This window comes from Canis aureus, chromosome 29 (genome assembly GCF_053574225.1).
Source record: "Canis aureus isolate CA01 chromosome 29, VMU_Caureus_v.1.0, whole genome shotgun sequence".
In the NCBI taxonomy this organism is placed as follows: Eukaryota; Metazoa; Chordata; class Mammalia; order Carnivora; family Canidae; genus Canis; species Canis aureus.
The window spans coordinates 30,385,459-30,397,845 of record NC_135639.1 but is presented as its reverse complement, the minus strand read 5'-3'; the positions used below and the strand labels follow the sequence as shown (position 1 = coordinate 30,397,845).

The window sequence follows — 12,387 nt, the reverse complement described above, 5'->3', positions numbered from 1 at the left end:
TAGGCAGGTATAGGATTGGCTAGTTTGAATAATTCCAGCAGGCTCTGGGGCCTAGAGACTGTCTTCTTTTCTTTCTTTCTTTCTTTCTTTTTTTTTTTTTTAAGATTTTATTTATTTATTCATGAGAGACACACACACACACACAGAGGCAGAGACACAGGCAGAAGGAGAAGCAGACTCCATGCAGGGAGCCTGATGTGGGACTCTATCCCAGGACTCCAGGATCACGCCCTGGGCCGAAGGCAGGCACTAAACCACTGAGCCACCGAGGGATTCCCAGGGACTATCTTCATTTGTCTGATACCTTTCCCTGGAACAATTAGGGCAGAGGAATATTGCCTCCTAGAGTGTAAGAGCCAAAATAGAGAAAGTGGTTTGGAGTATGGGCTCTGGATCGATTAGTTTGCTCGTCAAAGGCACACTCACAGTCACATTATTTGCTATCTTTAGGAATTAGCTAAACCTGGGAGGGGCAGTCCCTGCTTGGATCTGCAAGGTCCCAAGATGTCAAAACATCACAAAACAACAGAAAATAGAAAGCATGAACCATACACAGGAATTCAGATAGTGCACAGTGGGCATGGCTTGTCTCTGCCCTGTGATGTCAGGACTTCAGCCAGAAGTCTGGAAGGCTGAGATTGCCTTGACAGCTGGGGTTAGAATCATTTGAAAGCTCACTTCGTGTATCTGGTGCCTAGGCTAGGAGAACCTGAAAGCCAGGACTATTGACTGGATTCTCAATGTGACCTGGAACATAGATGTCTTCCATGGTGGCTCAGGGACACAAGTGAGGTCTAGTGAATAAGGCTCAAGTGGCTTTGTCTTTTGGACAGAACTTAGAAGTCATAAGTATGGTTTCTGCCATCCTGCCATCCTTGCCCAGATTCAGGGAAAGGGGACATAGACTCAACCTCTTGATGGGAGAAGAATCAAAGAATTTGCAGTTCCACCACCACAGAGTGGAACTATGTTACACCCTAGCAGTTAGTTAGTTAATGTGCTTCATTCCAGTGCTGTTATAAGAAGCAGAAATCTGTTCAAGTTAGCTAAAATGAAAAAGTGCAGTGCAAGGGGTTGTTACTGTAAAGCAACAGTGAGTTCACAGAACTGAAGTCTAACAGAACCACCCAAAGCACGTCACAGGCAACTGTCCTCTCTCACCATCTTTTGTGCCTGCATAGCTGCCTGTGATGGTTAATTTTATATATTAATTTGACTGGGCCACAGAGCACCCAGAGAGTTGTTGAAATATTTTTCTGGGTGTGTCTGTGATGGTGTTTTTGGATTAGATTAACATCTGAATTGGTAGACTAAGTAAAGCAGATTGCTCTCCCTAGTGTGGGTGGATCTTATCCAATCAGTTGAAGGCCTGGATGGAACAAAAAGGCTGACCCTCTCATGAGTAAGGAGGACCTCCTTCTGCCTAGAGAAAGTCTTAAGCAGGCCCCATGCTCACTGCAGAACCCAATACAGGGCTTGATCTCACAACCCTGAGATCATGATCTGAGCAGAAATCAAGAAGCTTAACCAACAGAGCCACCCAAGTGCCCAGAGACATTGTTTATTTTTCCCCCCACCTTTGGACTCTAACTAAAACCCTGGCTCTTCCTGGGTCTTGAGCCTGCAACCTTTAGAGTATGCTACACTATGGCTCTCCTAGGTGTCCACCTTGCCAACTGTAGATCTTGGGACTTAAAAGCCTCCTTAAAACCTGTAATTATATTACACAAACCAGTTTCTTAGAATAAATCTACATATCTATCTATCCTTCCTGTTTCTCTAGACAACCCTAACACACTGCCCTCTTCTCTGCAGATCAACTTCTGCCAACGCAGGATTTCTACTTCACCTAAATTTGCCTCATGTACTGCCTTTGGTCACTCCAGCACTTGCTCCATTTAGGAATGACCATTTGGTCAAATTGCAAAAGAAGGAATCTGATAGGCCCAGTTTGGGTCAGAAGAGGAGATAGGAAAGTAGGGGCAGAGCTTTATAGTATAAATATACCATCTATATCTAGAGCCACCAGTCCGACAGGGGCTGTGAGTACAGGGAAAATGCTGCCATGGGAGAGGCAGGCAGGTCTCCCAAAGCATTTCAATACCACTGAAGATTTTTGTTTCTTCTCTTGATCCTTGAATGCCATGATGTTAGCTATTTTGGCATCTTCCTAATAGGCCAGGACAAGGTCCAGTGGCGTCTGTGACTTTTGAACTTGTTCAGTCATGGCATCCCACTCTGCCAGTCTACGTGGGGGAGGGGGTGGATTTTTGGCAGCAGAGAGAAAAACCAGAGTTGGAGAAAATCTCCATGATTAGCCACATCTGTAAGGGACCTCAGTGGTAACAGGAGTTGGAGACCAAGTGGTAGTGGTGGTGAGACCATCTTTCCTTTTGCCTTGTGATTTCAATGAATAATGTCTGATAAAGGGTCTGGTGAGACTGACCTAAGCGGCAAGTTCATGGTTAAAGTAGACTCAGGGAATCTCAGACAGCTGTAGTGTTTCCAGTGGTCCAGAAATCTAAATTTAGTTCCTAGCCTAATCTTTCTGAGTCTCATTTTCCTCAACTGTCAAGTGGAGATAATGAATTTCCTATCTCCCAAGGTTGTTGCAAGGGCCAAGGAGGAGATGCAGGTGGGAACATGCAGCGCAAAGCATCATCTGATGGTGACCCTTGGGCCTCACTCTTCTTGCTTTAAAGCTCCAGTCATGGATGGGCTAGAGAATTAGGGGGACAAATCCCCCTTTCCTGGAGACCCTTGACATAGCAGGGTAAGAAATAGAAACAGCAGACACAGTCAGGCTGCCCAAATACAGATCTTAGGGCCTGTGACAGCCACACCCGCTCTTGTGGCCCCCTACCTGCTGACCATCTCTGCAACATAGGCATCATTCTCTTTATCACTGCTCGGGGGCAGTCCTCTGATGTCTTGTCACTTCCAAGACCAAGGCTGAAATCTGAGATATATGCACTGATTAAAAGCCTGGATTTGGGGGTGCCTTGGGTGGCTTTGTCGGTTGAGCAGGTTAAGTGTCTATCTTCGGCTCAGGTCATGATTCCAGAATCCTGGGATTGAGTCCTGCATCAGGCTCTCTGCTCAGTGGAGAGCATGATTCTCTCTCCCCCTCTGCCTCTCCTGTTTGTGCTCTCTCTCTCTCTATCAAATAAATAAATAAAATATTTAAAAGAATAAAAGCCTAGGTTTGGACATCAAATATTTGAATTCCGTTCTCCATTAGATATGTGACGTTAGATAAGTCACATAAGTGACTTATGTGCCTCAGTTTCCTCATTTTAAAGTAGAAGTGGTTTAAAGGCCCTACCTCACAGAGCTATTGTGGGAAGTAAGTGAGACAAGAGTGGAAAGCACCTGTCATGGTGCCTGGCCCATGGTAAATGCTTTGCAAATGTTGGTTATTACTATTGAGCCACTGGCACTTTTATCCAAGGCTGACTGGCAGAGTGGTGGTGACTGATTCAGTCCATCCTGGCTCAGAATGTCCATTCTTATAAGTGAGGATCCTCTTTTCTCTAGGACTGTGGTCTGCTGAGGTCTGCACATCCCCATCACAGGTCCCAGTAGTAGGTCATCTTCAGTACCTCATAGGCAGCCAATTAACGTGAAGTCTCCTGGGCTTCTACTTTGGTCACCCATGGTTACCCATGGTTACTTAGCCTTAGGAACCAGCCTTGCCAGCCAGTGTTCTGGGTGGCTTCACACAAAGATAAGCCTCAGAGGGGAAAAAAAAAAAAAAAAAAAAAAAAAAAAAAAAGCCTCAGAGGGTACCTGTGGCTCCTGGTCTGGTCCTGGCCAGCTTCACCTGGGGAGCAAGGGCTGAGCTTTGTCAGAGTCAAATGCCTTTGCCTCTTCATCATGCTTAGCCCCAAGGTGCCAGAATCCAGGCCACTTTATAGTTCCAACAAAGGCCAGGTCCCCCTCATGGGCTGGAATAACAAACTCAAGAGCCACCAGATTTCTACCCAACTCCAACCCAGAGGGGACCCCACCCACCATTCCAGAGGTCCCTGTTCCCACAGCCCTGGGAACAGGTCTGGAGGTGTGAGCCACTTGGCCAACAAATGAGAGTTCACGTACAGAGCCCCCTGCCCTGAGTGAACACTGGATTGTGAATCAGGAGGCCAAAGTCCTCTTCTTAAAAAAAAAAAAAAAAAAAAGATTTTATTTATTTATGAGAAACAGAGAGACAGAGAGAAAAAAACAGGCTCCATGCAGGGAGCCCAACGTGGGACTCGATCCTGGGTCTCCAGGATCACACCCTGGGCTGAAGGCAGCACTGAACCACTGGGCCACCGGGGCTGCCAGAGACCTAAGTTCTAAACTTGGCACTCACATCATCAGCCAGCTGTGTGACCTAGGGCAAGCCACTTATCTTCCCCAGGCCTTAGTTATCCCTCTAGAAAATGAGAAGCCTGGAGCACATGATCTTTAAGGCCTCTTCCAACTCAGGTGTAGGATTATAGCATAATGCCAGGTATACACATAGTAGGGTGTTGAAAAAACGTTTATTTAGTAATTTATAAGATTCAAGGCAAGATTCTGCAGGTCCCAACACCCATCTCCTTCCTCACTGTGAGTTTGCCTCTGCTGTTAGCTAATTTATGTCAAGTGCCAGCTCAGGGCCTGGCACATAATAGGTATTAAACCAATGTGAGCTGAATCTATATATGCAGTGCATTTACGGTAGCCCAGAGATTGAAGACAGAACTGAGCTGTTCATGGGATCTCCGGGTGGTCACTCCTTGTTACAAGCCGCCTTCCCTTCTGGGCATAGTGAAAGTCATCGATTTGGGACTTAGATTGTTTTGGGACTGGCAAACATCACTACTTATTCCCTCTGCCTATAGCACCTGTCAGGGGCTGGGATTTACCCCCACTTTCAAGCTAACAAGCTAGCCTGCTGTTGTTTCATAAATGCTGGCGGAAGACCCGGTTTCCTGAGTCAGACCCAAAGGATCTACCAATCTTGGCACAGCAAGCAGTGTGAGCATCATCTTTATGTCTCTTTCCCTTGTTTCCTAGTTTCACAGGGGCACCGCTGAGGGGCCCAGGTGGATATTACCCATGCAGGAGCTTTATGTCACAGCTACGGAGAGCACTGCGCTTCGAGAACCCACCCCGTCCCCTCCTACCACCACCACTTTTATAGTTAAGCAACAAGCAAGCCTGCTCTCAGCCTGGGAGATGTTCCCTCATCCCACAAAGTTGCTGGCTGCAGAGCACAACAGTAAGAAATGGTTGGGAAGCAAATGGGCGACCGTGGCTTTGCATTCTGAGCACACTTGGTGACGAGAGCCAGGACCGCTCAGGCCCCATGGTAGACTGCCTTGCCCAACAATGCCCAGCCCCCGTCTCTGCTTTTCGCAATTCTAGCCACCCTCCAGAGACACTTCATTCTGAAAGCTTTCCCAGCCCTCTTATCACACATACTCTCCCTTTCGGATTTCCTTGTATCCATCTCCCCATTTCACGTCCACAGCTGTCCCACAGAAGAGTGCAACACTGTGAGGGCAGGAGCCCTGCTTCTTAATTCCTACCTTCTACACCAGATTATTTGCATCCCACAGGTGCTTAGGCCGTATTTGTTGCGTGGGAGGAATCAAGATTTTCTTGCATGCTTATGCTTTTGCAGAGTCTTCTGGGACTGCCCCTCGGAATGTTTTCAGGATTCCAGAGGCTAAAAATATCTCTCCAAAGCCACCCCATTGTCTTCCTTGTAAGGAGCTGGACTTAGCTGTGAGGCGGGAGGTTTGTGTCCACCAGGTGGCGCTCCACCCTTAAGTCTCCAGATGCCTTTTTTAGACGACAGAACTCTCCCAAGTGTTTATTTGGTTAGATCCCCTGCTCACAGAGGTGTTTGTGTAGCATAACCCCGTCTCCAGCCAGCACCCAGATTCAGCCTCCAGGTGTCTGCCTAGCTCCAGCCCTTCTCAAGATTGGCACCCTGAGGTTGTCTCGCCAGGGATGCTGAGAGAAAGGCCCCAGAATTGGGATCAGAAGACCTACATTTGAGTCTCCACACTGACGCTTAGCTAGTTCTGTTTCCCTGGGCAAGTTATGTAACCTTTCTGGGTCCTTGTAAGAGTAGCTGAGAATAAGTCATGGGAAAGTATATATAAGCTCTTTGAGTGTGAACCTGGAGTCAGCCACACCTGGGCTCCTGTTTAAACTGTCATCCATCAATTCTGTGAACATGGTCACCTTCCTTAACCCTCTGAGCCCTGGCTTCCACGCCAACAAGTCAGAGTTAACATTGCCTAGAATATAGGGGTGCCTGGCTGGCTCAGTCGTTAGAGCGTGTGACTCTTGATCTTGAGGTCAGGGAGTTCAAGCCCCACATTAGGCATAGAGCTTACTTAAAAAAGAACAACGCAAAACAGTGCCTAGAGCATAGTAAGCATTCAATTAATAATGATGACAGGAGTATTATGTATCCCTAAACCCTGAAATGGTGCCCAGTGCCTAACAGGTGCTTAATATCCATTTGCTGAATGTAAGGATTTCACAGATGAGGAATCCGAGGCACAATACGGTTAAGTGCGAGCACGCGCACGCACACCAGGTCCCAGCATGAGGGAGTGGTGAAGTGATGATGCATCGCCAGGGAGTCTGCCTCCATGGTTTGCACCCTAAGCCTCTAGACCATGCTATCTTATGTAGATATGGATGTTATACATCACCTTTTATTCATTTAAAATAAGTGTTCAGAGCTTTCTCAGGTCCCTGTAGGTGAGGCTGCTTTAGCAGTGAGAGGCATTATTCCCCTGAGAAACCACTTTTTCCCATGAGGGGTGCCAGGCTGCTGGAAGAGAGACCTGCTCAGCCAGGCCAGCAGGCCAATGGACACATCAGATGACCAGGAGATGAGGGACTAGTTCTGCAGGTAGGGTCAGCTAGGGGACTGGAGCATGCATGATCCCCGGGTAAGAGGGCCCCCTGTTTCATCGCTGCTCCCACCGCCACTGGGTCATCCACCGCACTGACATTTATTGGGTCTCCTATGTGCCAGGCAAAGATAGAGGTGACAACCAAGAGTTGCAATGTACCAGACCCAGGAGTATTGCAGAACTACTGGGTGCTCCAAAAGAGGGCCTAAAGAGCCAGCATTCAACGGCCTGGGAGGCTGGACCAAGGGGAGAGGATTCCAACTAGGCATTGAAGGATAAACAGGGGCTTGCCAGCCAACTGAGGTCTGGGAATGAAGGGCATTCTGAGCTTATTTGGGGGAACCTAAGAGGTTTGGTGGGGTTGGCATGCTGGGTGGGAATATGGGTAAGGAAAGGAAGTAGAAAACCAGGAAAGTGAAAGTCAGTTGAAGCCAGTTTGTGAAATATGCCCATAGAAGAGATAGAACTCTATCCTATGGTCAGTGGAGAAAGCAACGCACCACCAGGTCTGTGTTTTAGAAAGAGGTCACAGTGCATGAAGTTTGAATGGGATGGGGAGAAAAGGGACACCAGCTTCATGGTGTTTACCCCTCTAGACTTCATTTCTCCTCTTCAGTAAAAGGAGGAAAATAATTGTATTTCTGAGGTCGTTTTGAGGCTTAAATGGACATAAGTGTAAATGACAGTGTAAAGCATCATTAGGTTCCATTAGAGGCCACGATGCCTAGTAGTTAAGCACGCAGGCTTTACTGTCTCTTACCCCAGGCCTGGTGTCCTGGCCATGTTGGGTAGCACATTTTTAATCTAGGCAATTAAGGATGTTGCAAAAGTGAGGATGGACGCTTGGCTTTGGGGTATGTGGGAAGGGCAGTGGGGTCTCCGGTAGGTGATGGTCCCTTGAGAGCCCAGCTCCGGACGGCCGGATAAACGTGAGGGTGGACCCGGGTAGCATATCCCAGATGTCCAGGTGGGAATGGATGTCAGCTTCAGACCAGCGCTGTCCTCCGCCAGGGCCAGGAAAAGGCCCTAGGGCAGGAGAGAAGAGAAAGCAAGGGGCCCAGCCAGAGGCTGAGAGAAGGCTTCGGAAGACAGCTCTCCCCTCCGAGGCCGGCCAGGAGCCGGAGAGAGGCAGGGCGGGCAGGGTGGCCCCCGACGTGCCAAGCTTGGGGGGCGGCCGAGCCGAAGGCCCGCGGTGGGCCGGGGCGAGAGCGCCGTCAGCCGCGCCCGGGGAGGAAGGAATCCGAGCTGGGAGTCTGGCGCCGGCCGGCGGGAGAGGGGGCCGGGGTGGTGAGCGAGGCCCGAAAGGAGATGGCAGGAAGCCGGGAGGAGCGAGCGGGGGTGGGGACGGGGTGGGAAGGCGGAGGGCGGGTAGGACTGGCGGGGGGACGGGGAGAGGAGGGCTGGAGGGAGGAGAGAGCGGAGGAAGGGTGGGGAGAAGCGGGAGGAAGCGCGAGGAGGACTCGCAGGGCCGCGCGCAGGCCGCGGCGGGCGCAGTGGGCACTTCGGCCGGGCCACCTCCGCGAGCCGGGCGCCGCCGCTGCGCTGCTCGGGCCTCCTCCTCCTCCTCCTCCTCCTCCTCCTCCGCCGCCGCCGCCGCGCCCCGGGGCCATGCTCCCGCCGCCCCCGCGCCAGCCGCCGCCCCAGGCGCGCGCGGTCCGCGGGGCGGTGCGCCTGCACCGGGCCTTCCTGCGCGGCCCGCTGGGCGTGCTGCGGCTGCTGCAGCTGCTGGCCGGCGCCGCCTTCTGGGTCACCATCGCCACGAGCAGGTACCAGGGCCCCGTGCACTTCGCGCTCTTCGTGGCCGTGCTCTTCTGGCTGCTGACCCTGGGCCTCTACTTCCTCACGCTGCTGGGCAAGCACGAGCTGGTGCCCGTGTTGGGCTCGCGCTGGCTCGCGGTCAACGCGGCGCACGACCTCCTGGCGGCCGCGCTCTACGGCGCCGCGACGGGCATCATGATCGCCCAGACGCGCAGCCACAGCTACTGCAACCTCAAGGATTACCAGATGGCCTGCGCCTACCACGCCTTCCTGGCGGCCGCGGTGTGCGGCGGCCTCTGCCTCGGCCTCTACCTGCTGTCGGCGCTCTACGGCTGCTGCCGCCGCTACCAGGGCGAGCAGGAGGTGGCCTGAGCCGCCGCGCCGCGGGGCGGCGACCCCCCCGAGGCCGGCGCCCGCGTCCTCGCCGCCGCCCCGCGCCCGAGCGCCCCCCGGCGGCCCCGCGCCCCCGCCCGCAGCTCCCGCCCGCGCCGTCGGCAGGGGCCCGCGCAGCGCCGCATCCCGGGAGCGGGCCCCACGCTCAGCCTGGCGGTTCGAGGCGAAACCCCGCGCGTGCTCACCCCCTTCCGTGCAGAGAGCGAGACGTGGACAGGCGCCGCGTAGATCCGGGGGAGGCTCCCAGCTGGAACCAGCCTTCGGGCCGCGCCACGGCCCCTCCCTCCCGCGCCGCGGTCGGAAGAGCACCCGCGTCCCCGGGCCCCGCTTCCAGCCTCGAGTGCTGCGGCGGGCAGGCTCGCAGCCGCGGGCGGAGCCGACGACAGGCCTCCACCGGTCTCAGGATGAGCCAGGAGTTTCGTTTTGGCTCGGGATTGTGCGGGCACCCAGCGCATCCGGGCTCGGCTGTTGGGGTGGGGCCCATCTGCAAAGGTGAGGAGGCATCGGGAAGGCCCGCGGGCTGCGCCTTGGCACGTTTGGAGCCTTCTCTCGCCTCTGCCTGCTGCGCCTTTGTCCTCGGGGTTCTTGGAGGCCAGGCTCAAACGCACACTAGTTTCACGGGCCTCACCCTCCCAGCCTTCTTCTCACGGGTTTCTGCGCCATCACCCCCACCTCTCAGTATCTTTTTGCATTAGGGGTCCCACAGAACCCTGAAGGAATGTCAAGGTGAGCCTCACCCCTTGCTCTTGGCAAAGCCAAAATAAGGTTAGAACTCCGTTTCTGGATTCCCATTAGAATCCCCCCCCCGCCCCCCCCGTTTCCAGACTCCCAGTCCAGCACTGTTTACATTAACGCAGTGGGTGTTCCCAGGAATCCTGGCTCAGGAGCTACCCTCTAAAAGAGGGTGTCGGTGCCAAATGGGTTTGTCAAGGTGCTATCTCGCCTTCTTGGAGATTCACGATGCTCATTAGCATACCAAAGGCTCTGAGAAGTCCTGCTGTAAAAGAAGCTCAAGTGATTTGGTTTACAGTGTTAACCGCCTCTGGACCTGGACCAGTTACTTTTTGCCACCTAAGACTTCCGAGCATCCCTGTGCTGGCTTGGCTGTCATTCTTTCCTAAGGGATCCAACCCATTGGCTGTGGTATGATTGAAGATCTGGGGTGCTCCTCTTTCCTAGGGAATTTCTCTAGCAGAGGGAGGGCTTGCCTCAGTGGGGGAGAAGATAGCCATCCCTGCCAGGCCCCGGAGAGACCTGGGAGTCGGTAGATCGGAACATTGCTCTACATTGTTTGAAAAATGAAGTCAAGGTTATCCAAGTGGTTACCTACTCAAGAGGAACATTATCTGTATGAGATGCTGGCATTGACTGTGAGCAACTGGCAGGAGTGGGTCTCATTCGCCAAAGAGAGAAGAACACTCCGAGTTGGGGTGAACAGCTGGCCCAGTCTCTGTAAGGTAAGGTGCTTCTTGACTTTCTGGAGGGGTCATAGGCCTTTGAATAAAAAACAGAGCTCTCTTCTCTAAAAGTTAACAGGTTCTTATTCAGGAAGCAAGTTGGAGGAGTGATCGCAACTCCCAAAGAGTTGTACCAACTCAGCCTTTTTGCTACATCATTCAGAGGCTTGCTCTTTGAAAAAGCTCAGCCTCGTCTGGATTAGAAATTAGAATAGGGGAGGCCAGAATGTTTTTGTGAGTGTGTTTTTAAAGCTTGGGTAGACAGGTTGAGGCTCTTCTCTTGTAGTTGTGAAGATCTGGGAGCTACATAGTGTGGAGCAAGAAAGCATTTATCTGGGCTGTGTGTGCCTGGCACTGTTTGAAGCTCAGACCTATTTGTTTCTTTCTTTCAACCCAATTGAAGAGAGTTCTGTTACTATTCTCATCTTCCCTAGGAGGTTAAGTACCTCGTCCAGACTCTCCCAGACGCTGTGCCTGGTAGAGCTAGGATCTGGACTCTGGCAGTTTGGCCTCTTGAGAACTGGACTGCACTGCATAGAGTAGGGGGTCAATACACATTAGACACTGTTAATGTGGCTACTTAAAAAAAATTGAAATAAAATATACACAGCATAAAATCGACCCTTCAACCATTTTAAAGTGTACAGTTTGGTGGGCATTAGTAGGTTCACATGGTTGTGCAACTGTCACTACCATCTATCTCCAGGGCGTTTTTCATCTTGCAAGACTGAAACTTTGTACCCATTAGCATTGTGGTTATTTTGGTTGTCGTCGTTACTGTTATTTTCCCTCCTTGGAGAAATCCTAAAACACTGGGCCCTTCACTGTCTCATGTAGGCTGCAGTCCTGCTACCTTCTTCCAGCCGGGGCACCTGTTCTCTCAGACCCCACTGCTCGTGTGGGCCAGAGCCTGGGGTTGGTCTTTGCTGGGATCCTTGGCCTTGGAAGCCTCGTGATTTTGATTCTTCTGTTGCAGGTTTCCAGGTACAGAGATTCCCAGGGCTCGCTTCCCTGGGCAGTGGACCCTGTTCTGGCCTGGGCCAGCAGAGAGGCTGCCGAGTGGGGAGCGCGGATGACCCCTGCCCAGCAGCTTCCCTTCAGCATTATCCAGTGGAAGATCCAAGATGCGTAAAGATTCATTTTACATTGACACATGAGAAATTCTGAATCTCTTTATGGTGTGCCTTGGGCCCAAGATTCCAGACACCTGGAACTGAGCGGTGCACCTCTGTGCTCTGAACAGCGGGCTTTAGCTCCAGCTTTTGTCCCTTTTTTCTCTTTCCAGATCACCATTGAAATTGCATCCTCAGCTCAGAACCAGCTCAGAACTGAGGATCACTTCTTAGTCCCCCAGCTGATGGTACTCTGTCTGTGGTCAGGTGACCTTACTCAGGAGTAGACCTCTCCTTGGCCTTCATGGTACCTTATCTCTCCAGATGTGCCTGAAACATTCCAGAGCTCACCGGCTCTTCTAGATGTGCCTTCCTGCTTGGCCTTCAGCTGCTTCTCTAGATGTGAGAAGGGCGTGCAAAACAGCCCCCACACTCATCCCCTCCTCCCCTGAGACCCTGTACCATAGGAATGGCCACTTGACCTACTGGCCCAGAATTTTTGGATACTGGAGGCAGTCTCATTGGCCTCCCTCGTTAGAATCCGGGACTCAGTCCTACTTGAGACCATTTTGGTTCTACCAGTGCAAAAATCTAGAACTGATTGTGGATCTAAGAGAGGATTTTTCTAGTGTTCTACAAAGGCCAAAAGAGAGGGTGAGAGTGGGAGGGGCCAGTAGCCAGAGGGGACCTATGTGCCTCATTTAATAGTTTAGTGGTGATTACTAATTTGCTTTTCTGAATAAAGTTTGGTTTGTCTGA

The 12,387-nt window shown here is 51.8% G+C and overlaps 2 protein-coding genes across 2 annotated transcripts in view; one reads left to right on the top strand and one right to left on the bottom strand.

Annotated features, from left to right (window-relative positions):
• AVPI1 (arginine vasopressin induced 1) overlaps positions 1-9,390 on the bottom strand; it is a 25,156-nt gene extending 15,766 nt beyond the window's left edge. The window contains exon 1 of the mRNA XM_077878088.1: positions 9,245-9,390. The gene's annotated coding sequence lies outside the window, so the exon portion shown is untranslated. The remainder of the gene's footprint in view (positions 1-9,244) is intronic.
• Positions 8,325-12,387, top strand: MARVELD1 (MARVEL domain containing 1). The gene is made up of 2 exons (XM_077878091.1): positions 8,325-10,516; positions 11,493-12,387. The coding sequence occupies exon 1, from the start codon at positions 8,517-8,519 to the stop codon at positions 9,036-9,038; it is 522 nt and encodes a 173-aa protein (XP_077734217.1). The 5' UTR covers positions 8,325-8,516; the 3' UTR covers positions 9,039-10,516; positions 11,493-12,387.